Consider the following 27,407-nt stretch of genomic DNA (forward strand, 5'->3'; position numbering starts at 1 on the left):
TCACAAACACTGTTTCACCTTTCGCGTTTGATACTGATTCTCCCTGTCATTGTGCAATCGCAGCGAACGCTGCTCTCCGTAATACATACCAAAACCATATTTTTATAGCCTCTGCCAAAACTTGTGATTTGCTTCTATGCGATTCATGGAACGGAGCCACTAAATTAGGCACATATTCAGAACTCATTATATTGCAAGAGACAAGTTTGTGGGAGCGGAGAAAAATCGATGATGGGATACAGAACGTTCTCCAATGGCAACTATTCTATTTTCTATCTATAAGATATATTGGATTTCAGAGGCTTTCTGATTCATCGATATATAGTCGCCCAACCAGCTCGGTGGAGGCAGAAGGGCCTACAGTACATAAGTGACATTTAATTAAACGGAAGCCGCTCCTCTCCGCTGAACAGAGCAACGCAGGAATGAATTTGGCCGCACGGATTTGCAGATGATGATTTATATATAATTTAAATACAGCGCCCGTCGTGCACTCAGCCGCGTGAATCAGGGAAGATATGCCGTCTAGGTAGTTTATTATTCAGCACTCCGTGGTTAGTTCGCGTGGTGGATGAAGGGTTAAACCTGCCTGACCACATGCTCCCGAATGAAAACGGGTTTATCAGTGCTTGAGATTTAGATTACAATAAAAACAAAAGATTAATTTAGCGTCTGCCAAGTAACATGAGATCGGACGTGCCAGGGGCCACGAGGCAATGCACTATTTTATGGAAATTTAGCCATCCTGATGCTAGATCCAAAGCTGCTGTTTGTTAGTGGCCCTGGCTCATAGAGGGGGGGTTCTGAGTAGTGGGATCCCTCCACAAGACACCCCATACACATTAAAGGGGTTTTCTGGCATTTTTCAGGACAGGTCATTAATATCTGATCGGTGGGGGGCCGACATCTGGGACCCCCGCCGATCAGCTGTTTTGAGAAGGCACCAACGCTCCTGTGAGTGCCACGGCCTTCTCCGTGCTCACCAAGCACAGCACCATATATTGTATAGCAGCTGTGCTTGGTATCGCGCTAAGCCCCGCTGAACTGAATAGGACTGACTGCGGTACCAGATGCTTTTGCCCTATACACAGGGCAATTATTGTGAACAAGCACTCCTGATAATTGCCCCTGGTTCCCAATAATTGTCCTGATCATTGGAACATGTGAAGGGCCCTTTAGCTTGTCAGAGGAGCTCCTTCACAGTGGAAGAACCTGAAGAGTAAACTCTAAAGGCCCCCATACAAATTGGTGTACTGTGGGCTGAAGCCGCCATAATCAGCAGGTTTGGCCGACACTCTAATCAATAATGGGAGTTCCCGACTCTCCCCCGATGATGTCAGGCAAAGAAGGAGTGGATGAACTGAATTTTTTTAACCTGGTCCTTTTGTTCTCCCAGAAGATAACTGTCAGCAGCGTCAGCGGCTCTTCTCTCTTTCCATGGCCAAAGCGATCATGTATGGATGAGCCGGGGGAGACAGATGTTGACCGACAGCTATTGAATGTGTATGACCGGCTTAAAGGGGTACTCTGGTTGGTTAAGGTTATCCCCTATCCACAGGATAGGGGATAACTATCAGATTGGCGGGGATCCTACTGCTGGGACCCCATCGTTCACAAGAATGGGGGCCTTGCCCCCTCTGCCTGGAGAGGTAAGTTGATTTTTTTAATATATTTTAAATGTCTGATCTGAGGTCAGATTGGGACTGATCTGATGCTAATGGAGGGTGGGGAGGGTCTTATAGGAGTCTGATCTGAGGTTGGGGGGGGCTGATCTGAGGCTGGGGGGTCTGATGGGGCTGATCTGAGGCTGGGGGGGTCTGATCTGAGGCTGAGGGTCTGATCTGATGCTGGGGGCCTATTGGGGGTCTGATCTGAGGCTGGGGTGTCTGAGGCTTTAGGGTCTGAACTGAGGCTGGGGGGTCTGATCTGAGGTTGGGAGGTCTGAGGGGTGTGTGATCTGAGGCTGGGGGGGGTGTGATGTAAGGCTGGGGAGGGTCTGATCTGAGGATGAGGTGTAGGCTGGGGGGGTCTGATAGGAGGCTGATGGAGGTGGGGGGCAGATCTGAGGCTGAGAAAGAGACAGGGGCAGGGAGAGTGAAGGTTGGGTAAAGCCCTCTCTGGACCCCCCGGGTTTAGCTTGGCTGCCGTTAATGCCGAATAAAGACTAAATATATAACAATCTCAACTTAAAAATTTGACTGCTATATGTGGTCAAAATGGCGCTTGTACTATTTGTAATATATATAGTGCAGGCGCCATTTTGTGCTGCAAAAATACAGTGCTCTAGATTTTTTTGAAATGTAGCACAATTTCTGCAACTTAACCCTAAGTCACTTACGGTATATGTTTGACCAAATATAGCAGTCAAATTTTTCAGTGGAGAATTTTGTATGGCCCGCGAACGATGTTATAAATATCCAATTGGCCCTCGGCAGCAAAAAGGTTCCATGCTCCTGCTTTAAACCAAAGCCTAGCATGGAAAAGTGTCTTTATTCCATAACGGAGGTATAGTTTAATACCTAACTCAACCAGTCATGATGACCTAACATCTCCTTTCTTTACCACTTTGCTGCATAAAATAAAGCCATTACTGTACTCGCCTCCATTACTGTGGCGCTTTAATATTTAATGTATTTCTCTCTCCTTGGCCTGATTTATGGTGAAGTTACATGTGCTATGATTACAGGAAGCTAAATAATATCATAGGTACTTATTTCAAACAGTTTAACCTTCATTAGTAGAAGCCTGTCACCGGCTGCTCAGAGATGGACTGTAATTCTCAGCCACGTGATGAACAGACATTACAATCAAGCCTCTTTAGTCGGGAGTTAATCTGCATTATAAACCCAGCTTGACCCAAACTCTTATTTTCATACCATAGGAACTGGTCCCTAAACCGGGACAATGATTTACCTCAGAAATGCGAGCGGCATGAGAGCGGAGCAATATATTATTCATTAACTAGAGGCTCTCTGTATTGACGTCCTAGGCCCTGTTTGGCAGGGTAGGAGTTAAAAAGGCACACATAATAAAGAGAGAGGGATAAGGAGTGAAATCACCCAGAATTTAGACAAAGGGAGCTGTATTAAAATAGAGGCCTATTGAAATAAGTGAAAAGGGCCTTATCAGCCCCTGTCATATCTCTCACTGGTGCCACTGGATATGGAAGACTGTTTCAGCTGAGGGCCTCAGTGCTGCATTTAGACAGCTTAACCTCTTCAGCGCTGACTGGAAAAGGAGCATAAATGTACTGAATCGAATGCAGGTTAAAATGGAGCTGGTCTTCCCACCTTGTACATATAACTATATACAGTAAATAGATATAGGAGATTCCCCTCCGTCCTGACTGGACTTATTATATCTATAATTTTTTTAATTATTTTTTTTGCAAAAACCATCAAGTCATGTGCACACAGGGTAGATAGTAGTCTACTGTATTTAATATTCATTAAAGGAAATGTGTCACCTATATTTTTCTGCCAGTTAAAACCAGATAGTAACACATTTTTAGTAATCTGTTTTATTTTCGGATTGTAGTTTTCTGTTCTATTTCCTATATATGGGGACATCAATCTTGCCTGAGATGTTAACAGCATTTAGAGATATGCTTTACAGCAGCCACCATGGGCCTTAGACACAATGAAAAGGTGGGGGACCTCCACTGACTTCTATGGGGGAGTTTTTTTTAGGCATGATCTGTGACCTGAGCGAGTAGACAAGCTGTGATATCACCTATTGTGTTATGAACATTTAGATGATCTCTGTCATTCTAATCCCGCCTGTAATGATAGTGAGAGGACTGCTGAAAAGTGATCTGTACAGACTATAAAGAGACGCTTATTATTGTAGTATAGACACGGACATGGAAAATGAAAAATAACCACCAAAATTCTTTAAAAACATTTTTAACATAAAAAGACGACACATTTAGTTAAAGGGATTTCACAAGACTTTTATACTGATGACCTATCCTTTGGATGGGTCAGAAGTATTTGATAAGTGGGGGTTCGACATCTGGGACCCCTGCCGATCAGCTGTTTGAGAAGGCACCAGCGCTCGCGCCTTCTCTCAGTTCACTAACCACAGCGCTGTACACTGCATAGTGGCTTTGCTTGGTATCGCAACTCAGCCCCATTCACTTCAGGCCATGTGACCAAAGAAAGTGACGTCGCATGGAATTGGCAAAGCTGCGAGACAGCCGTGTCGCTATTGCGAGCACTGCTGCCTTTCCAAACAGCTGATTGGCGGAATGTCAGAACCCCACCGATCGGAGGATAGGTCATCAGTATAAAAGTCTCGGAAAACCCCTTTAAAGAATTCCACCATTAGCTCATTCCACTCAAATGATAAACCTATGCAGGAGTTAAAAATCAGCGTCTATAGCGCATCATAATGTAATATTACAAAAAAAAGATATATAAAAGGCAAAAATAAAATACAAAGTGAACATATCAATCTTATTTTTTTACTTACACTTTCGAGGCTCCAGCCCCTTGTTTGAACATACGAGGTGCTTTACTGGAGGATTCTGGGTTCTTTGAAGGCAGGCCAACATGGTTACAGGGGCTTATGGTCACCTAGGCAGATGGTCACACTGCAAGAAGACATTAATAACATGACTTAATACATTGCGACCGGGTTAGGTAGAACATTACTGTAATCATTTTACATTCTTCAGTATGAAGGGAAAATAAAAAAAAAAATAGAGCATTAGAGGCATTGAAACATCCATCATCAAAACATAGGATCGTCCCTGGAAATTAGGAGCTGCTGGCAATTATGAGACCTGCAAATTGAAATCCCACAATATGAAGTACTAGACGGCAGCAATGTGATCCGTTGACAGGAAAAGTCTGCTGCATGTTATTCACAGCAAGGGGAGATTGCAGCCATCTACATCAGTGACTGTGAAAAGCCCTCTGTTACATGCCACATCAATTATGTGGCTGCAATAAAGTCATCTATATTCTAAGAATAAGCGGTTAAAATATTTACACAGGGAAAAAACTTCTTATAGGATTAGAAGAATATATTAAAGCTTCTTACTTGCTCTTTGTTTTCTAGGGAGTCATGTATTTCACTTACAAAATTGTGGAAAAGACCACGAATGAGAGAGGTTGTCCCGTGAAAAATATTTAACAATTTACAAACCAGCACCTGAATCTACATATTTTAGTAATTGCATGTAATAAAAAATTTTTGTATAACCACCAAGTTATTCAATAAAAAAATCTGTATAGCGCTGTTTGTTCTTTCCGAGATTTCTCTATCCACCTCATTGAAATGGACGCACATGCTCAGTTTCATCCCTTAACTGTGACTAGTTATATCTTCTGTTAGAAACTGTGGCAGCTACAGGAAGAGAGCTGCAGCAGGAAGGACACGCCCCCTAAGCTGCCAGCTTGAAATAACTCTAATCAGAGCAACCGGAGCAATGAATGGGGAGATCTCTGGTTCCATGTGAGGTACAGGGCTGGTTTTATTTTTTCTTCAGAAAAAGATTGTCATGTACTATATGAAAGGATTTTCAGTTTTTACATTACTCATGAGATAAACCCTTTAAGGGAAAAGGCTTGAGATGCCAGAAGTCTACCCATTTTAGCGTAAACATTAATTTTATTTAAGAATTCTAAGAATTCAAAGGCTACATGCACACAAACCTGAAAAACAAGTTTGACAGATGTTTAAGCAACGGTCATCACAAGGCCATTTTTAAAGCTGATTGAAGTCTGTGGACCTTTTTAACAGCCAGTGACCGTCAAAAAGTAGGAAGTGACCTATTTTTGTCCGTTTACCCGACCACTGAAATTTATGGGACGGCTTTTAACAACAGTTTAGACAGGAGCCTTCTCATTGGCCCAAAAGCAAGAAGAGAGGTTACTGCTGAAAAAAAATAGAATATTCGCGATTACGAATATATAGCACTATATTCTACATTTTCGAGAGTTCTCAAAGTGCCGATATTCGCGATTAGAATATTCGCGATCAACACTAGTGAAGAAGCCTTGTCACCTGTGGAGTCTGAACTCTGGAGACTGGACCAGGCAGCGGCAGTGCCCACTTGTCTTTTTAGGGGGGTTATATAAAAAAGATTTTCACCATTCTTAAAGATTAAGTCTGCAGTGTAAATCTCGCGCCGTTCAGAATTCGGCGCAGGCACATTGAGGATGCTGGCAGCCGACGAGCGTCCTTCACTCACTGCGCCTGCGCCGAATACTGAACGGCGTGAGATTTACACTGCAGACAGTGCCGGAGGTAGGAGACCAACGATGCCTGCCCTGTCAATCTAGTGTAGCAGGGAGTGGCCAGAGGTGGGAGAATGGAGCCTCTAGGAGCAGGAACAACGCCCCCCCTGCTCCTAGAGTCTCATTTGCAGATTATAAAAGTTATTTTTTCTCAATAACGGCGGCACGCAGCGAGATGTCACTAATATAGTTTTGTTCAGCTGACATTAGTACATCACTAATGTCAGCCAGGTTAATACCCATTTTTTAGGTGACAGAAACCCTTTAAGGAATTTTTGAATGTGCTGTACAGGATTTTTTTTTTATTCAGCTAACAGCAGGACATATGATAAAAAAACAAAAACATTACTTACCTGTAAAATCTCCTGACATTCCAGTGCTGAAGCTCTGGTGGGCCTCGCTGGTCATTATTCCCTTTGCTGCAGCAATGTCATCACATACATCCATGTGACCAATGCAGCCAATCACTAACCTCAGTGGCGATGCCAGCATGTATAATACGAGATGGCTGAGGCCAGTGACTGGCTGCAGTGGTCATTAACATGTATGGGACATCATCGCTGAAGCAAAGGAAACAAATACCAATGAGGACCACCATCAACAACGCAGCCGAGGGGGGTTTAACAGGATTTATCACTAAACTACTGGACAACCCTTTCCGGAAAAGATGGTTGATGCCATACAAAGGAACAGTAAGGCCCTAAAAAATTCTGTGGGTGAAGTACTATAGTTCAGTATTACAAAGGATGCTTTGACTCCTTATAATACCTGGTGATTTTGCCCCTCGTATATTATCATGCCATTTACTTTATACATAAAGGGTGCTCGTATTATAAAAACAAAAAAACTATATATATTACACACACACACACACACACACACACACACACACTCACATTTGCATAGCATATGTTTTTTGAAAAGTAGCCAGAAAGATAAAAAATGTCAACTAATGAACATAAATGTCAGAAACACCCAAAACACTTGTGTGTCCTGTGTTTTATATTCCCCATAGACCTTCAGCTAACATCTGGAGCTGGCGGTTTAAAGCAAAAAAAATGCTGCAAAAAATACAGGTGCAAAAACACCACACAAAAAAATGCTGAAAAACATGGCACAAAATAAAACTAACCTCATCAGGTTTCCATCTATTCCCTGACAGTCAGCACTGGGATGACCCCAAGCTATTAAAGTAAACATCTGAAGCTTGGAGTAATTGTAGATAAACACTCCTAAGCATCAGCGGGGGAGAAGTTCTTGCATCTGTAACAAATGCATGGTAAGGTGCACTCCTGTGAAAAGGTTAATGAGCGAATAAAATAGGAGAGGCCTTGTGCAACTAGAGACAACTATTAGCATGAGCTTTCAGTAACTTCAAGATCAATTTGTGAAACCATTTTCTGTATATTTGGTCTATCGTAATGGGAGTAGTGGAAATACCATGCTACAGTCAATATACATACTGTAGGATTTTATGTTTTTGTAGTTGGAGTGCTGGAATTCTTCCTGATTAGGTTATAGTTACCAGAACTAGCAATGCTCAGTGGTAATCGAGAACTGTACTGAAATATTTATATATGTTCTTGAATATACAAAATTTGTGGCATTTATCTTTGTTTTCTTCCTTTTACTGGTGTACATGGTTTATGGTACTTGGTCTCTCTCTCCGATTCAACAAAGCTCTATTGGCAAGACTGTACACAATGTCAAAGCAAATGGGGAATAGGGGAACTAGAGAGGAGGAAATTTCTTCAGGTCTGATTCAGCCAAATGACCGTCTCATTTGATGTGGTTCAAAGTTATTCAGAAAGGGCTGTGATTGCCCTTAAAAGTCTCTTTTTCCCCTCTTTCTCCCTCCCTTTTCCATTCTCTCACTCCTTGATTATCTTGAATTGAATGACACAAAATTTGGGTAAAACAAATTAAAATAAATGCACTCCGTTCTGCCTGTAGAGAACTGGAATGTACTTAACAGATGTGTACACCTAAACCTATCTATACAATACCTGAAAGAATACAAAAAGTTCATCAAATAGCTCATAAACAACACTACAAATGTTCAACTGAGTGGAAGAAAATGAAGTTATTATGGAGTGCATGTTAGATCAATTTCAGGTCATTAAAACAATCTACAGCTTCCAATCTTTGTCAAATCTGTCAAAACAATCATTCTGTGTTAAAGGGGTAACACATTCAAAATGACAGCATCTGCTGATATGCCATAGATGTTTGTGAAGCGATCACAATGGTAAAAAGTCTCAGGTTCCAGACTGAAAGGGCTTTTGCCACCTTCTGTACCACTCAGATTCCAGTCATGAAACGGACACATTCTAAGCAACGGTCCATTCAGATCAATTGACAAAGCGCTTAAATCTGTCCTTAAACTTTTTTAAAAAGTGTATCATATCGACAACAGCGGACACCTAATACGGGGCTTGTGCCCATTTTATGACTTATCAAGGTATGTCAACTTTAGCAGACGTGTACCAACACAACTGGTCTTTACGACATTATGAATAATTGTGACCCATTGTATGACTGCAGTAACTTGGCTTCAACATCTTAAAGAGGACTTTTCACCAGTTTTTACTTTATAAAAGCAATACCTCACACTGTAGCCCATGTTCAGTAGATGTCATATCGCAAATTTTTTTCATGATATGCTTCTCCGTTGCGCCCCTCGTTCTATTTAGGCACCCTATACGCTAATTAATGTCATCGGTACAGGGAGTGGAAGACATCAGCTTTTCTCAGTGGGCGTCTCTTCTCCCTGGCTGTGGAGCTGTCCAATCACAGTAGACCACGTCACAGCCATTGAGAAAAAACAGTTCACCTTCTCCCTGGCTGTGACGCGGTCCGCTGTGATTGGACAGCGCCAAAGCCAGGGAGAAGAGACGCCCACTGAGAAAAGCTGATGTCTTCTTCTCCCTGTACCGATGCTATTAATTAGCGTACAGGGTTCCTAAACAGAACTAGGGGCGCACCGGTGCAACGAAGAAGCATATAAATGCAATTTATCAACCAAACATTTATGGGAAAGTCTGACAACTCCTCTCACCTTTCCCATCTTCTGCTTGGAAACTCAGGTATCTGAAAGATTGAACCATGGATATGTGGCCATGGTGTGTGAAAGTCAAGAGTCATAGCTATTGGCCATAAGATCATTCATTTGATGATATATAATGTGCATGGGCAGCTAGGGTGTAGAACCTTCAGCTTCTCAGTTGGAATAACCACTTGCTAAGCTATTCTGGACAACGTTAAGGTAGCCACACGCATACTTTAGTCTAATGTTGATCAAAATCGACAACTTCCAAAAGTATCATTTGTGGGGTGAAATATAACAAACAATTGTTTTAGCCAATGAGGACAGTCATTGACTGGAAATAAAGGCCCCAAACACGTTAGAGTACTGGTGGCCAAACCTGCCGTTTTCAATGGGGCAGTTGACCATGTAATGTGTATAGGAGGGAGCGCATGACTCTTTCATGACACTGGGGGAGAGTCAGGAGCTTCTCATACATGCTAAATTTTAGTGCCTGATCCTTTTGTTCTTCCAGAAAATAAGCAGTCACCAGAGTGGTCTGCTTTTTCTCCTCTCTTCCCACTGAAAATGCACGCATGAGATGAGCATGTATGAGGGAATCGGGAGAGAAATGTTGGCCAAACAAGCATTTGTCCAACAACTATTAAAAGTGTATGGACACACACAAAGTCTGTCGTGTTTAAAATACTTGACCGATCATTGCCAGTACTTGACCGCTTAGGATGTAGCCTGTGGTTACCCAAACTATCATTACGTAGAAGAACATTCCACAAAAAAAAATAAAGTTTATCCTTGGCTTGGTGTCATGGAACATGTGTGGCCAGTTTGATTAACTGTAACATCCAATATGGATGTATTACGGTAACAGTTGTTCACCAGACAATCGTTCATTTTCAGGTTTTCAACCAACTTTCTACTTCTGTCTCATGTGTATGGCCACCTTTAGGATGCTATGACACTAAAATCAACCACTCTAGAAGGGATCACATCAATGATAACTCTGCAATTGTTCCGATGAGATAACACATAGCAGTGGTGAAATATTAATAGAAAACCTTACTGTTTGGTTGTAAAGAATATACTTGTGACCGTGGTGTGCCAGCTACTGATAAGGCAACCTATGGGTCAGGAACATTTACCCGTCATCAAAATTCTATGTTTCCAAGTCAAAAGTACTTTTAAAGGTCTAACAAAAATAAATATTGTGTCTTGTATTTAGGTAATGGAGGCTTGCAAGCAGAAGCATTCATTTTACTGTGACATACATTTTTAGAATTACAGACTTTCTGCGGTATGCAAAACACAAGCGATTTGTATCACTTAAAACAAAGCAGTTCAGCAAAACTGATACAAGTTTTAAAAGCCGAAGGACAAAGCTGTTATTTAAAACCAGGCAGGTGTCTGCCGAGCTCCAATTGTAAACCGTCACTTCCTTTTATTTCCTTTATTCAGATTCTTAATGAGGTATTCATCCTTTGAAAGATATCTGCGCCACCTCCTTAAGATACTAATTTCACAACAAAATCCTCGTTACAGAGTAATTACTCTAAACGCCTGTCTAAATTCCATCTGTCCTCCTGCTCTCTCTCAAAGGCAAATGGAGGAGCTCGCAGTACGGCTTTTAAAGCGCTTGCTCATTTGTTTCTTTTCATTCAATTTTTTTTAATTAACTTTTTATGTGAGCAAAGAAGTGATCATGCAAGAATTCTCCCACTGGATCCGATCCATGGCCCACAGAAAAAGTTTCTGCAGATCTTACACTTAGAACTTACACTATTTAAGAATGGGCCAAAACTTTGGTTGCCACTCAAGCGGTAAACCACTGGACCTGCTAGTATTTACTGCTGGGGGCCAATGCGAGTTTTTTTTAACTTGTAAGGTTAATTGCTGGAGTTTTCATGAGGCCCCTACTGCAAAGTGGATACAGTTGAATACAATGGTGGAGCAGGGAGCCATCAGCTCCCTGTGACCAATGGTTTAGCATAGGCAGGTGCTATGCAGTGATGTCATTGTGCCTCCTACACTTAACAACTGGATAGGCCGGAGCAATTCTGTATTTGGAGATCGTTCTGGTCTGGTACGATGGCAGCACTACATTGCATCTGCCTGAGCCTTAACCATCCAGTTGAGGCACCCTCTATTTAGTCATTATAACTAGTGGAACGCCCCCACAGATATTTGAAAAAACTCTGCAGTGGAGTTTTCATAAAATCCACCCCAGGCCAATACCTTATATTCCAACTGCTGTGTCCTCAAGCTATTGGGCCACTTGCTAGCAAACTATAGGAAAGTATGTCGCCATCAAGGCAAACTTACAACCTCTGGCCATGTGTATAATCAAACCATGCAAGATGAGTACAACTCCACCCAACCCCCACCCCCACCCCGGGAACTGTACCAAACTGATTTTTTTATAGCTCCTTATGTCACAAGGTACCACTATTTACCATCAAGAATGCATGACAAAGAGGCGCTTGCAAACTCGTGTCTGCATGATTTACAGCTCTGCCACATTTTGACAGAAACATTCAACATATTCTGTACGGAACATAATAGATGAAATACAAACACCGCAGCAAAATAGGAACCTAATTTAGTATAAAAAAAAATATATATAAAAATGACATATACTGTATAATATATATATATATATACACACACACACATTATTATTTTCCTATAGAGCCATAGATAATAGATATCTGCTGTAAAAATGCACTAAGGAAACAGCACATATTGATTAACGAAATTCACCCCAATCAGTTATAAAATAATGACCCTCCCCCTCCCGAAACATATACAGAAAGCATATGCAGAAACACACAGCATAAGCCTTTTCTAAATAAAAACATATTTGCCAACAATTCAAGCCTGCCTCCAGGCAACTGCTCTTCCACCGTTCAGTAGTAAATGAATTTGCTTCCTTACCTCCAAACAAGCATGCATGAACATATATATAGCCATTAACTCTGTTGTTTCCACTACCCCATCCACAAGAAGACTGTAGCCACTCAGACGGAAATAGCAAATTATAGTGTTCTCAGGACTAATGACTGACGACCACATCTGACCTCCAATAGAAGAGAGGTTACAGCATATAGTGGTATAATACTAAAAAAAGGAACACAGCCAATACTGAATCACTATCAAGGGGAAACTTACTAAGGAGGATTTGCTGTACCTCTATTGTTTCATACAATATATCAAACAAATAAATTAGTAGCATCATAAAAGTAAATCTGTTATGTTGAGATCTGGGGCTTTAAAGAAGACCAATCTCCACAAAATTCAATGCAGTCTGAAAGCACCATGTTATAGAGCGGGAGGAGCTGAGCAGATTGATATTTAGTTTTCTAGGACAAGATTCAGTAAAACCTGTAATTTATACATTTATGTCTTTGCTTTTTCCACCTCCTATGAACACCTACTGGTACAGGAGGAGGTGTTATCAGTGACTGACAAGTCATACTTATACACACAATGCTATCAGTCACAGATAACACCTCCTCCTGTACCAATAGCTGTTCACAGAAGGTGGAAAAAGCAAAAGGTATAAATGTATAAATTACAGGTTTTAATAAATCTTTCTCCACAAAAATGTATATCAAGCTGCCCAGCTTCTCCTGCTCTATAATATGTTTTTTTCAGATTGCATTGCATTTTCTAGTCCTTTTTAAAAAACCTCTGAACTTAAAGGAGGAGATCTCAAGAAATAATTGGCTTAAGCAACTAAACACTCAACTTGCTCCAATAAATATTAAATTCTCCCACAGACATCAATCTTGTAACTATAAGGACTGCTCATAGACCAATTCTAGTCATTCTCTTGAGATACATAGTTGCAGAGATGTCTGGCAGCTCCTTATCTCCACCGAAAAACCACACATTGTCTAAGGCTACTTTCACACTAGCGTTTTTACTTGATCCGGTAGGGTTCAGCAAAAACGCTTCCGTTACTGATAAAACAACCATCTGCATCCGTTATGAACAGATCCGGTTGTATTATCTTTAACATTGCCAAGACGGATCCGTCATGAACTCCACTGAAAGTCAATGGGGGACGGATCAGTTTTCTATTGTGGCAGAGAAAGCGGATCCATCCCCATTGACTTGCATTGGGGGTCATGACGGGCGTCATGTCTTGCTCCGCATCCCAGGACGCAAAACGAACTACAACATGTTGCGGTTTGCTCTCCGGTATGGGAACACAACTAAACGGAACGGAATGCATTTTGGAGCATTCTGTTCAGTTCAGTTTTGTCCCCATTGACAATGAATGGGACTCAATACCGGAAAACTAAAACGCTAGTGTGAAGGTAGCCTAAGACTAAAGACAAGATTTTTATGGGGAAACCAGGCTGTTTGTAGTTAACAGCTGTTGGATGTCTATGGTCAGCTAAACCTTTTAAAACTGGAATAAGGTTCCCCAACAATAATCTTGGAACTATGGTTACAGTGAGAGTGGGGCATTGTCTGTTTACACGTGCTTGTCTATGGATGCGAGATACCCTCAGACCCTCAATGCATGTGTCCTAAAGTTATGAACGAAAGCACGACACTGACCCCTTCACATATGCTGAGCTTAGAGTCCATAGTTCAGAGACCAAGTTTCATTTGTGGCTATAGCAGAAAGTTGGAGCACATTTGGTGACTTATAGTTATATCAATGTACTCAATAGAATCCCCTTAAATCTGGCCCATATTTTGGTGAAAACCCCACTGAATAACCTTTAGGGACCTCTTGGGTGAAACAAAGATAACACGTTCTTTTTTACCCGTCTAATCCTATCGATTGTGTCTTCCAAGTTGGAAATGTCTGACAACCATGTTTGGCCTATCTGGTCCTGGGAACTGGCACTCATGCTCGAATATTTTTAGGTTGGAACAATATGGCTGCCATTTGATGAATACAAGGTATAAGACAGGCCTCATTATTCAGTCAGTTAGAAAGGTAACACTTGTTAAAGTCATGTATTGTTCATTTTAATTAGGAATATATTTTATTGTTAGTTATGAAGGTTTGGTTCTAAAGCTTAGGGCTGTATTACACCAACAGATCTTTTGTTTTACTAACCAACTATTAGTCTGATTGGACAGATATTGGTTGGATAGACTGAGTTCACACTTCAGTTATTTCCATCAGTTATTGTGATCCAAAACCAGGTGCAGGTCGAAAGACACAGAACAGGAGGAAATCTTTACATTATACCTTATCTCTGAGTAGGCTTCATTACTGGTTTTGGCTCTCAATAACTGATGGAAATAACTGACCAAATAACTGAAGTGTGAACTCGGCCTTAGAAGAAATTGCTTGAGAAATGAAGGTCAGTTCAACACATGAAACATGAATTAGTTCATGAACAGGGGCTACATTACTACCCGAAAGAGCAGAGGTTACAATGGACATGCTTTCATTTTGCCTGCTTTGCAGTGCTCAATAGCCGGGACATGCTGAAGATACATTGATGGCTACAATCAGCCCTTAGGGGCAAGTTCACTGCAGCTGTTTTGTGAGAGGGATTAATCAGTGAGAAAGCAGAGAGATAGAATCTCTTGACATGAAGTGATCCTGGCAGTTCTGCTAATCATCAAATTAGATTTTCTGCTACAGTTGTCTATGCATAACTAAATCTGCAGTTGATGGGGCAGAGTGGGGGAGGAACCAGGAAGAATAGAGAGGAAGAGCCACAGGGGGGAGGGAGAGAAGATCAGAGGCAAACAAGAGCACACAGGCCACCGATGAAGAACACATGACTGCATTTCAATATCATTTCTCATATATGGAAAACATGTCAAAGGAGCAAGCAATGCATCATATGCCTTCAATTCTCATTTGATGTGGGTGGTGAGGGCATATGATAAGTGCATGTATAGAACTTGCGGTTCTGAAACCTGAGGGAAGATATTTCCCTGCATACAGCAAACTTCCTATTGAATGACATGAACAGTCTGATCTGTGAATAAAACCATGTTACGCCCTGATAACACTACTATTAAAGATACATAGTCATAAAATGTTGGCGTTACCTCCTTCTTTCCTGACAATTTTAGCTAAAGACAGTTGATTATAGTTAAAGGGGTTTTCCAGGAGTTTAATATTGATGGCCTATCCTCATCAGTAGCTGATCGGTGTGGTTCCGACACCAAGCACTGCCACCGATACGGCATTGGAAGAGGTCGTGACCAATGTGCTCTGGTGAGTTCCACCGCCTCTTAGAGTTGCCACCCGTACGTGATTGACCCGGACAGTCCGGGTTTGTAATCCTGTGCCCAGGTACAAGCCTTTCTCAGACCCAGACACAGGATTTATTTCAAACTGAAGTGCAGACTGTCTGACTTGCTCGTTCACGGTCCTAACAGCTGGCAGTGAGTGAGCGACGGCGAGCTGTGAGCGTCCGGCACTCCGGGACCAGCTCGAACCTGAAGAGGACGAGGCCTCCGGTCAGGATTAATTGGAAGCCGGAGAGCTGGGGGCTGCTGTGGTCAGGAGCAGGAGCACGAAGACGCTTCTGAAGGAGAGCAGCAAACCCTCGCCCCACAGCATGGCGCCGCGCAGGGACTGCGCCGCTCTCACTCCCAGATCAGGCCGGATAACAATAAGACGAGCTGCGGGCCTGCGCTCCTCCCATCCCCGGCTCTTCCGCTGCGCTCCTTTCCTATCACGACACCTCCCCTCTCATCCGGTCTCCGTTACAGGGCCCAGGAAAGCTGCCGGACTCTCACACAACACTCTATAGTCAGTGTGCCGGCCCTGAGTGACGGTTCCCGGGGGATGAGGGCCACATTACTCTAACTGGGGGTCACTAATAGGGGCATTCTTATTGGGTGGCACTAATGGGGGCATTACTCTTACTGGGGGGCACTAATAGGGGGCAATATTCATTCTGGTGCACACTAATAGGGCCATTACTCTTACTGGGGCACACTAATGCGGGCATTACTATTTCTGAGGGGGCATTACTATTACTGGGTGCATTACTATTACTGGGGGCGCTAATGGGGGCTTTAATATTCCTGGGGAGCCACAGTATGACAGTGACTTCACACCCCGTGTTATGCCATGCCCCCACAACCACCCCCCCCTTTGGGTGTGGCTTAACTTGCCCGGTATTTTTTGTTGGGAAAGGTGGCAACCCTACCGCCTCTTCCTAGGTCAGTGATATCATGTTCATTGGTCATATGGCCTAGGCGCAGCTCAGACCCATACTGCAATACCAAGCTGCTACACCTTGTACGGTGCTGTACTTGGTATGCTGTAGAGGAGCCCACAGCATGCCTCTTCAAGCAGCGGTGCCAGGAATCTGTACCTCACCGATAAGATATTAATGACCAATCAATCCTCAATCAAATTGAAATTTGTACAGTTCATCACTTTCCGCACATTCAGCCTGAACTCTATACGGTTAAAGGGGTTCTCAGGGCAAAAAAAAAGAAAAAAAAAGTGGTGTAAATAAAATAAAAAAATAAAATCATACTTGCCTATCCCCCGCTACGGTCGTTCAGATGCTTCTCTGGTGCCCCAATGGCCTCTACTTCTTTGAGCTTCTCAACAGGCAGTAAATGCCTGATTAGTCAATTATTGGTTGCGGCCATGGATGACTTGCCTCAACCAGAGATTTGCTGAGTGGGCATTTGCTGCATGTCGGCACCAGAAAGTAGCGGCCAGAGGGGTACCGGAAATGCACTGGAACGGCATAAAAATCTTTCATTGTCGGCATCACATTGCCTAATGTAAACATGGATGAAAATCTATGAGCCTGAATAATTGTATTAATGCTCATTCAATCACGTGCAGTACCAATGGTCGAAAAAAAACATAAAAAATTATAATTGACGCACCTGTGACAGGTGCACAAAAACACAAAGGCAGTGGAATTATTAACCACTGTAATTGTATGCAGAGTTTATCCTTAAAGCTGTGGCAGATTGTACTAAATGGGTCCATCCTGATCCCAAATTAATCCCACTGCTGATGACTAATTTAAGGCTAAGTACTGGGACATTGTACATCTCACGTCCCATCAGCCGATGCGAAATGTCATCCTGAGAGAGTTCAACTGGAACGTCCTTTCATAGTCCACCTGCTATAACTGAACTACAATAAGCCAATCTTTTTAGGGTAACCATAATGTGTCTACGTAACAATCGGCACAGCAAAGTCTTGTATGTATGCAAAACAAATGAGAAATAATCATTTCACAACAATCAATCTGCAGCATTGTATTAAATACATGAAAAGGTTGCTTGTCTCTGTGTCATCACTTTCTATGGCAACAAGCTAAGCAGGCAAATTGAGTTCAAATAAGTACAGCAGAGTAGCTTGGCTGAGCTTGTCATTGGTCATAGCAATAACCATCAATGTGTGATCGGTTGGGATCCAACCTTGAAGACCCCTGCCGATCAGCACTATGCAACCACCAGGTCCCCTTCATGGTTGACGTGGACACAGCAGCTTGTGAATCAGATGAGCTGCAATCCCAGGCATAGATGCTAGTATGAACAGGGCCAATTGTTCCCATCCTAGCAAATCTCTGCTTTTTGCCATAACTGAGATATCCCTTGTGATCAGCTTTCTTTTTTTTTTTTTTATTACTAACAGTAAAAGCAGGGATTGGATCAGGAAACATTTTATAAAGCTCAATTGAAGGGGCTTTCTAAGTTTTTGCACTTTTTAAAATTTGGAGCTATTGAAAAAAAAACTGAAAAAATAAAATAAAAAAAACATACTCACCTGCCCCCGCCACTCTGTTCTGGCTCCATTCAGCAGTCTTCTTGTCGCCTTTTCTAAACATCAAGAAGGAGAGGATCACGTGGGCTTCTGTGGCCAATGACTGGCCTCAAGCAGCATGTGACCTAGCAGTGAAGTGCCACTTGAGGAAATGACATGTGACCCCATCCATCCAGAAGTTTACAGACGGGAACTGTAAGGCTCCATTTACACGTCCGTATGTGTTTTCTCGGATCCGCAAAACATGGACACCAGCAATGTGCGTTCCGCATTTTGCGGACCGCACATCGCCGGCACTCTCATAGAAAATGCCTTTTGTGGGCCGCAAGGACATGTACAATTTTTTTGCAAAATGGAAGTGCGGATCCGCAAATGCGGACGCGGACATCACATTCCAGCCCCATTAAAAATGAATGGGTCTGCAACTGTTCCGCAAAATTGCGGAACGGATGCGGACCCATTTTGCAGACGTGTGAATGGACCCTAAGACACAGCATGGAGCAGTGGGGAGTAGATGAGTATAATTTTTTCAAAAGGTCCAACAATGGGCGGACTGGGAATTTAAAGTGGCGCTGGAAAAAAACTAAAAGTGGCCCCATTTTGTAGACAGGTCCAAATTGACACAAGGTGGGGCAACACAAGTAGGTAGGGCCAACAGAAGTGAGCGGGGCCTGCAGTACAAAATACCACTCCAGCAGAACCCAATACCACTGCACAATATACTGTCTCAACAGAATCAAATACCACAGTGCTCTACAAAATAATGCTGCCCTCACCACGGTATTTAACTGTATCATCGTTCTGGGAATGGCACTTGCGATCGCTGGCCAGGTGGATAAGTACCTGATGCTCCCAGCATTAATTAATGCAGAGAGCATCAGATCACTATGTACCCAACTGGAAGCTGTGAGGAGACCTTCAGGGTCTATGGCCAATCAGCCTCTGGGTCCAACAGACTTGGTTTAAAATTTTAAAACATTCAAAAATGTAGAAAATTGGATGTTGGGGACGATCATTATAGCCAATGTAATGATTATCACTATAATAATTTGGGGTTAAATTATAGGCAAAATCAACATACGGAAATTTTGCCTAAGGTAAATTTGATAGAACAGTAAAGCTGGAGAAAGTCTCTTGACTTTAGTCTGATAGAACTGCCTCCTCTTCTATCCACCCGGATTATGGTACACATAAATTTAGGCTGATCCTGCACATAAGATTATGATCTGCCAAAATGTGGCCGATCAATTGACCATCAGATCACTTGTACAAACGTTTCCACCAGCAACATATGCAATGAGTTTTTGCAAAGTGGCTGAAGACCAGCTGTAATTGGCTGATCATGCCATCCACATCTAGTTTAATTTAAAAATAGCTGAAACATTCCAACACAACAGATTACATGATTAACAGGCTGAAGTTTGCCATTAGTCATCCTGCACGATGCTTCACTCATGTCAATTTTTTTTAAATGGCCAAAATTGGCCACAGCCTGCTAGCCTTTCGAAGTTGTAAGTCATGTTGTGGAAGTCACTTATTCCCTATACATGGTGACAGTGACTACATGTTCCAAATAAAGCCAATTAAGATGACGGAGTTAGTAAAAAATAAATAAATTTAAAAAATCATCGAGAACTGTGCCAAAGATTCCTTTCTCAACTGTTCTGTGCTTTATAAAATATTACATTTTCATTTTTGATGAAACATTCACTTTGAAGAGGGCTGGGTTTTATGAAACCAAAAAAGCAAGTGTTTCTTTACGATACTTCTGTTTATCTGGTATGTTAATGACCGAGTTTTCCTAGAACATTCACTTTTTAGCTGGAAAAAAAAAAGTTTCTAGGTCCTAAATATGACGGATAGTATACCATTGAGATGGTTTGACAGAAAAGAATTAACAGAAAAGTAGAATAAAGTTGGCAGAATGTGACTTTTTTTTTTTTAACAGGCCATTACCATAAAAGTGTGTTGCGGTAAGACTTTGAATGTCGGCTAGTAGATAGCAACAGTGATCGTTCTGAGAACACAACTTTAATGACTGTATACACACTTTTTTCCCCCCATCATCCAAGGGAAACAAACCCCTATAAAAATCTAAGTTTATAAATTAAGCCTGTAATACAAATAAAGTTGATGAAAATACTTTCGCCCTCTGTGGCAAGAAATGAATTGTTAAAGAGGACCTGTAACCTCTCCTAACATGCAAGTATTTGTGTCCTCCTTGTAATAACAATTCTGGAGCAACTATTCATATGAATGTATGTTGTGCCATTCCTTTATTATTAGTGTTTAAAGTTAGGAATTCATTCCTGGCAGTTTGCAATGAAGGTCCATATGGGTATTACCAGTCTGACACTGGCAGCACTGATTGGATAGTGTCAGACAGGGTATGGACATCCCCCAACTGGTAACACCAATCTGGACCTTCATTGTAAACTGACAGCAAATCATTCACAACTTTTAGAGGGAATAATAAAGGAAAGAAACATCCCAGAGTCCTAAGAATAGATGCTCCATGACTGTTATTACAAGGTGGATACCATTGCCAAAACGGACATGTCAGGAGATGTTACAGGTCATTTTTAAAGAAGCTTCCCCACTAATGTGAGTGATATAGTGAAAGGGCTGTAGGGCAAATTAAGTGGTGCAACTCCTTTACATTAGCGTTCCTGGCTACCCGCTGTTCAGAGATTTCTAACACAGCCCCAATTGGACAACTGGTGCCGGGGAAGACACGTCTGGCCAAACATCTCTTCCTGCTCTGTTAACAGCTCTCCAAGCAGATGCAGATGGGGCTCTTGAGCAGGTAACTTTCACCCTTATATGCCCTAACAGGTTATATGAAGGGGTTGTATTCAGGAAACCACAACTTTTAAGGGTACCTGCCACACAGTGGATTTTTCCACAAAACATCCCGCGACAGATCTTGCTGTGACTGTATAACATGTGGACTTTGCTGCAGATTTAATTCCTCAACATTGAAAAGTGTAAAATCTGTGGTAAAAATCCACTGGAGAAACTTAAAAATCCTCAAAAATCTCTACAGTGTGTAGATGAGATATGTTTCAATCTCATATGCTTTGTTTGTTCTGTATTACGCAATGGATTTTCCATCAGTAAATCTGTTCAGGAAAATCCATTACGCTATATGTGCAGGTGGCCTAAGGAGCAAAAACATTCTACCACCATCTGTTTCCAGGAAACCTGGTTACCAATGTTTGTGAGAGGCCATCACCAATGTTTTATAGTCCAGAAAAACACATCTGCCATCATGACCAACCGGCAACATAGATGTTGGTGATATCACTACTGAGTTTACATCAGCATTCAGCCTTACCAGTCTCTTCTGCTCCGCTATAGGAGCAGAAAAACAGAAAAGACGGATTTGGCACATAACTGAGCCCGCATAGACCCCATAGACTATAACCCTATAGACTATAATGGGATCCATTAGGTTTCTGTTCAGTGGATTTTTGAAGCAGAGACAAAAGTCCTGCATGAACAACCTTTGCCTCCGCGTCAAAAATCTTGCTCTGAGCGGAAACCTAACGGCCCCAATTATAGTCTATGGGGTCCGTAGACTCCATTCAGCTCAGTTATCTGCTGAATCCGTCCTTACCGTTCTTCTGCTCCTATAACGGAGCAGGAGAATGGAAAGGCTGAACGGTGATGTGAACTCAGCCTAAAATGGAAAGATTTACCGGTACCTTACAGAGACCATCCAAGGGAAGCAGGATGATATCTCCAGTGGGAGCTTTGAGAGTAGTTGTATTGTTTGACTCTCACATTTCTACCAAAATTTAACAGAGTGACTTAATATTTGAAGCAATTTGCTCATATTTTCAGGGGAATGTTCTTCAAAAGAGAACATTTCACTTAATTTTTTCCATAAATTCCAGCTCTGTTCAGGGATACTAACAAAAACGAAGTATGAAGCCTAAATCTGCTCAACAGCTTTCTCTATAAAGGGTGTTTTTCCACAAGTTACAGATCAGGTCGCCCTACACTTAAACAAAGTGTGTGGTTCACCTCAAGCTGCAGCATAACCTTTTAATTCCATTGACTCGATCTACTTGCCCAGCCTCAATTAAAAATACATAAGGGTATTATTTATTCAATAAGACTTACTTATGTGAAATATAATCATAACGTCTCAGCAGTCCACGGAGGCTGGAAAAGGTTTCATGCCAAGGTGGGAAGGACAGATTGGGGAGGTTTAAAACGTCTGCTGCCAACATTTTTAAACAACGGTGCGCAATACATTTTCACGACAAAAGACCTTGTCTTATAGTCTGGTCACCAAAGAATTTGACAAAATACACAAATTGTATAGTTTAGGTTGATAAAAAATTATTATTATTTTTTTAATTATTGTATTTGAAAATAGAATGTAGATAATTTTCTGGTCCCCTTTTAAATAATTTTGCCAGCCATGAAAATGTAGTAAAAAGTCATTTTTAAGAAAGATTTCGTTTAACGCAATGGAATTTTGTCTGGCACTTTTGTGTCTTAAAAGGCATCTATCAGCATGAAACATTTTCTTGTAGGTCACAATGAAGTCAATGGAGCGGTGGATGAAAACTAATGTCACTCATTGCACATGGTTTTTTAAATCTGTCATCCCACTGACTCTCATGTCGTTTTAAGTGGTCAGGTTTTTCATCGGTTCTGTTTCATTAACAAAAAAATGATAAAAAAAAGCACAATACAAAATAATGTGGGCATAGTCTAAACTGGCTGCTGGGCCAAACAGGTAATAAATATATTCTGACTAGAAGCATGCAATCTGCTTGACAGTGAAGCAGTTAATACACCTCCTTTAATCCCAACCAGATACTGGTAAATATTCTTTTTTTTCTAATCAGTTTTTATTTTCTGTGGTAGAGGTTTTTATTCTATTTTCTGTACAGCGAAGTAGTCACTTTGCCTGAAAGATCACAGGGCAGTCAACTTGCCTAAACTGCTGTTAACAGCATTCAGAGATATGCTTTACAGCCCCCACGTGGACCATAGGAACCTGGAGAGAAAACTCAGTGACCTGGAGATCACTGAAGAGGGAGCTCTCACCATCATCTATTGTGGATTTTGTGTGATCTATATAGAGGTGTTAACTACTTTCACACTAACTTTGCCGGAACTGCCTGCCGGATCCGGAAATCCGTATGCAAACGGATATCATTTGTTTCCGGATACGGATCCGTCTCTCCGGGGTCATCCGGAAAAACGTATCTGGTATTTATCTTTTCTACAGATTTAAAGGTCTGCGCATGCGCAGACTGGGAAACTGGATCAGTTTTTCCAGAACACTTGGTACCGGATCCGGCATTAATACATTTCAAAGGAAATTAATGCCGGATCTGGCAATCCGACAAGTGTTCCGGAATTTTAAAAGAGACTGAACGGAAGATATCCTGAACAGATTGCTTTCCATTCAGAATGCATTATGACAAAACGGAAGCATTTTTTTCCAGTATTGAGCCCCTGTGACGGAACTCAATACCGGAAAACTTTATCTGTCATTGTAGTCCTGCCTGTAATGATAAAGAGATGACTGCAGAAAAGTGATCTCCACAGAACAGTTAGTGTCAGCTTATTATAAGGCTGAGTGACCAGTGTGAAACTTACAGGGCTGCAAAATTAGTTTTTTTTGCTATAGACAGTGGCAAGGAAAAGAAAAAAGAAAATCAGCAATAGTCTTAAAAAAATATGTTTAAAACATAATGTAATTCAAACAATAAGCCATTTCTGAAGACACATTTCCCTGAACAGTGTGTTCCTGTTGGTTTAGGGACTTAAATATAACATTGCAATAGAGAGAGGACAGCCATACTGCTTTAGAGATAGATGACCTCGACCTGTGGCGATTCGGTTTGTGTCTCCATAGCAATAGCTTTTTCGCAATATGTTGAATCCAGTTAAAGCCATAATGATAACCGTTTATGTAATAAGATCATTTTTAATAACATTTCCAAGGTAAACGTCAATTATGATATCAGGTACTACGCTCTATAAATTAATATTTCCAGATATTTACACCCTATGTAAAAACTACCCATTCCTGGTAAGTTGCCCCAGTGCTGGTGAGAGTTCTCCTGATCTAAGGGACAGTTTCTGAGTAAATTAGCAGCATTTCATAATTACAAGGATATGTACGATGCCCAGTACGTGCAATTAAATACATTCTGTGTAAAAAAATAAAAAAAATTTTTTAATTTTTTTTAAAAAATGGCACATTTCTCCCAGATAATCGGCTAGTAGTGTTACCTCATTTACTCCATGGCACCCAGCTTAAAAATAGTGCTGGAACATTTTAGGTCACCCCTCTTGGCTAATCACGAGTGTGTTTGTTGAGTGCATCACATCAAAGCATTTAGCTCATTATAGTTTTAACAAATATATACGGTATATATTATTTTAATTTTTTTTATTTTATTTATTAACACCCCCTATACATTTAACTAAGGCTACTTTCACACTAGCGTTTTTTTTTTTACTGGATCCGGCAGGGTTCCGGAAAAACTTTTCCATTACTGATAATACAACCGCCTGCATCCGTTATGAACAGATCCGGTTGTATTATCTGTAACATACCCAAGACAGATCCGTCATGAACTCCATTGAAAGCAATGGAGGACGGATGCGTTTTCTCTTGTGGCAGATTGTGGCAGAGAAAACGGATCCGTCCCCATTGACTTGCATTGGGGGTAATGCCAGATCCATCTTCCTCCGCATCCCAGGACGGAAAGCAAACTACAACATGTTGCGCTTTGCTCTCCGGTAAGGAAACGCAATAAACGGAACGGAATGCATTTTTGGAGCATTCCGTTCTGTTTCGTCCCCATTGACAATGAATAGGGACAAAACTGAAGCGTTTTTGTTTTTTCCGGTATTGAGCCCCTATGACAGATCTCAATAACGGAAAACTAAAATGCTAGTGTGAAAGTAGCCTTAGTTGCTTTTAAAAATGCAAATTCTGCCCATTTATGAAATCTTTATTCAAAGCAAAGTCAGTTATACCCTTACGTAATGCTTTAACATTTACCATTATTTCTACTTAAAGGGAACCTGTCTCCGGGATTTTGTGTATAGAGCTGAGGACATGGGTTGCTAGATGGCCGCTAGCACCTCCGCAATACCCAGTCCCCATAGCTCTGTGTGCTTTTATTGTGGAAAAAAAACGATATGATACATATGCAAATTAACCTGAGATGAGTCCTGTACGTGAGATGAGTCAGGGAAAGGACCCATCTCAGGTTAATTTGCATATGTATCAAATCGTTTTTTTTCCACAATAAAAGCACACAGAGCTATGGGGACTGGGTATTGCGGATGTGCTAGTGGCCATCTAGCAACCCATGTCCTCAGCTCTATACCCAAAATCCCGGTGACAGGTTCCCTTTAAGGGCAAAAAACTCCCTTCAAAAGACATGAATTTTAACTGGAAAGTGCCAAGACTTGGCATGTTAAAGAGGTTGTCCAGGCCTTTTCTATTGATAACCAACACCCGGCACCCCCGTCGATCAGCTGTTTGAGAAGACGACATGCGCAGTGTGCACCTGTAGCCTCCCTTCTCTCTTCCTGCTCTCCTCTGTATGTCTATGGGACAGCAGCAGCGGGCAGGAAGAGAGAAGGGAGATGGCACATGCGCCGTCTCCTCATACAGCTGATCGGCTAGGGTGTCAGACCCCCACCAATCTGATATTGATGACCTATCCTGAGCATAGGTCATCAATAGAAAAAGTCAAGAGAACCCCTTTAAGACCTCCATACACATTAGTGTATTGTCGGCCGAACCTGCCATTAACGGCAGGTTTGGCTGACGGTCTTTTGTGTGTATGTGTGTGTGTGGGGGGGCTCCCAACTATCCCATGACCGTATTTGTCAGGATCGGGGAAAATTCATATTTTTGCCAGATCCTTTTGTTCTCCCAGGAGATAAGAGGCAGCCAGAAGGGTCTGACAACGGCTTTCCACCCTCTCCTCCTTGAACACACATACAGGTTTGGCCAAGCCGAACGTGTATGGGGGTGCTATGAGGGAGTCGCAAGAGATAGCCGTAGCTCAAACAATCGTTCAGCTGACACCTATTAAATGCGTATGCGTGCCCTTAGACACAATATGCGAAATCTCTACCAGAGGTCAGACTCTAAAGCTGCACGATTGTGAGAACCGTTTTTATTTGACCCCAGTAAATGACAGAATGCCAGATGCCATATAAAAAAGGAGATTTAGTATTCGTTGTACCCTTCTACATTTAGATACCATTAGGCCAGCCCTTTAAAATAAATACGGTAGGTGACTGGAGAAACAAGTGCGGAATGACTTTCTGTCACAAGGTTTGAAGTGGACTTGGCGATGCAACGTTTTACATTCCTCTGCACATTTACAAGCACAAAAACGAACAAGCCTCTTAGCGGGGCCTCATTATTAATTAAATGTTTAATCTAAAAGCAATTTACGCCGGTGCTCTTATGACACGCGAGACTACATTAACACATCTAACTTTCGTGGCTAGATTTCCCCCTTACCGAACCTGTTAAATGCTTTTATTTAAAATCACAAACGTCATCTGTCACTTCCATGTTCACTACATACAATTGCATTTTAAGATCTAGCTGCCAACATTTCTCTCTCTTTTCTAGAGACAGCTTGCTGTCAAACCTGTGAACAAAGTGCATGGCACGCAGTAAAATCTCGGCAGATCCCAGCGCATTACTCGACATCTTGACTTATTTACTGCATGAGAACAGAGTGTATATATTTTTTTGTTTTACTTTTTATACACAGACCTTTAATAAAATATGAATTATACTTGATTCAGAACAACGTCTCTTCTCCATGGCAATCTAGATCAATAGTACCAAATGCGCAACTGCTTATTTGATACGGCAGCCGTCGTCACAGTGGTATAGTGGTTGCATATCCAGCACAGTCATCTGGATATTTTATGACAGGGTCAGCACTCGTACCAGCAGGACTGTATTTATATGACAGACTCTTTACAAAACCTAGGCAAAAAGAGTAAAAAGAAAAAAGAAAAGAAAAATCACTGACATTGGTCAGTACTGAAAGGAACACCAATCTTGGACTAAAGGCAGAAAACTGAAAAGATCAAGATATCACTGCCTATCCTTGAGAGGTCTGAAAGCATGGTAAGGGAAGAACACCATCTTGAATCTGGAAGATTCCAGCTTGGCACAATTAGAGAAGACATGTCATGACATATCTGTTTTAGTCAAGTCAGTTCCTCTGCTCTGAACTGATGAGAGGCAATCAGATAAGGTACTGTCTTGGGTATTATCCCAAGTTATGTTTCAAGGCCTGTTTAAAAGCTTGAAAACTGACTTATAAAATAGTTACCTTCCAACAGGTGGCACCAGGGGTATGCT

At 41.7% G+C, this 27,407-nt stretch overlaps 1 protein-coding gene across 2 annotated transcripts in view; it reads right to left on the reverse strand.

The window, feature by feature from the left end:
- The window catches only part of FAM222A (family with sequence similarity 222 member A), an 87,466-nt gene that overhangs the window by 29,556 nt on the left and 30,503 nt on the right, over positions 1 to 27,407 (reverse strand). Inside the window, exons 1-2 of one of the 2 annotated variants that reach the window (XM_040416589.1) lie at positions 26,808 to 26,920; positions 4,474 to 4,594 (exon numbers count right to left, since the gene is read on the reverse strand). In XM_040416589.1, the coding sequence (XP_040272523.1) occupies positions 4,474 to 4,555 (82 nt within the window). In that variant the 5' untranslated portion in view covers positions 4,556 to 4,594; positions 26,808 to 26,920. Of the gene's footprint in view, positions 1 to 4,473; positions 4,595 to 26,807; positions 26,921 to 27,407 lie in introns of those variants that run through there. The other variant, XM_040416588.1, reaches the window with a different exon arrangement.

The sequence above is a fragment of the Bufo bufo genome, chromosome 2 (genome assembly GCF_905171765.1).
Source record: "Bufo bufo chromosome 2, aBufBuf1.1, whole genome shotgun sequence".
Classification (NCBI taxonomy): domain Eukaryota; kingdom Metazoa; phylum Chordata; class Amphibia; order Anura; family Bufonidae; genus Bufo; species Bufo bufo.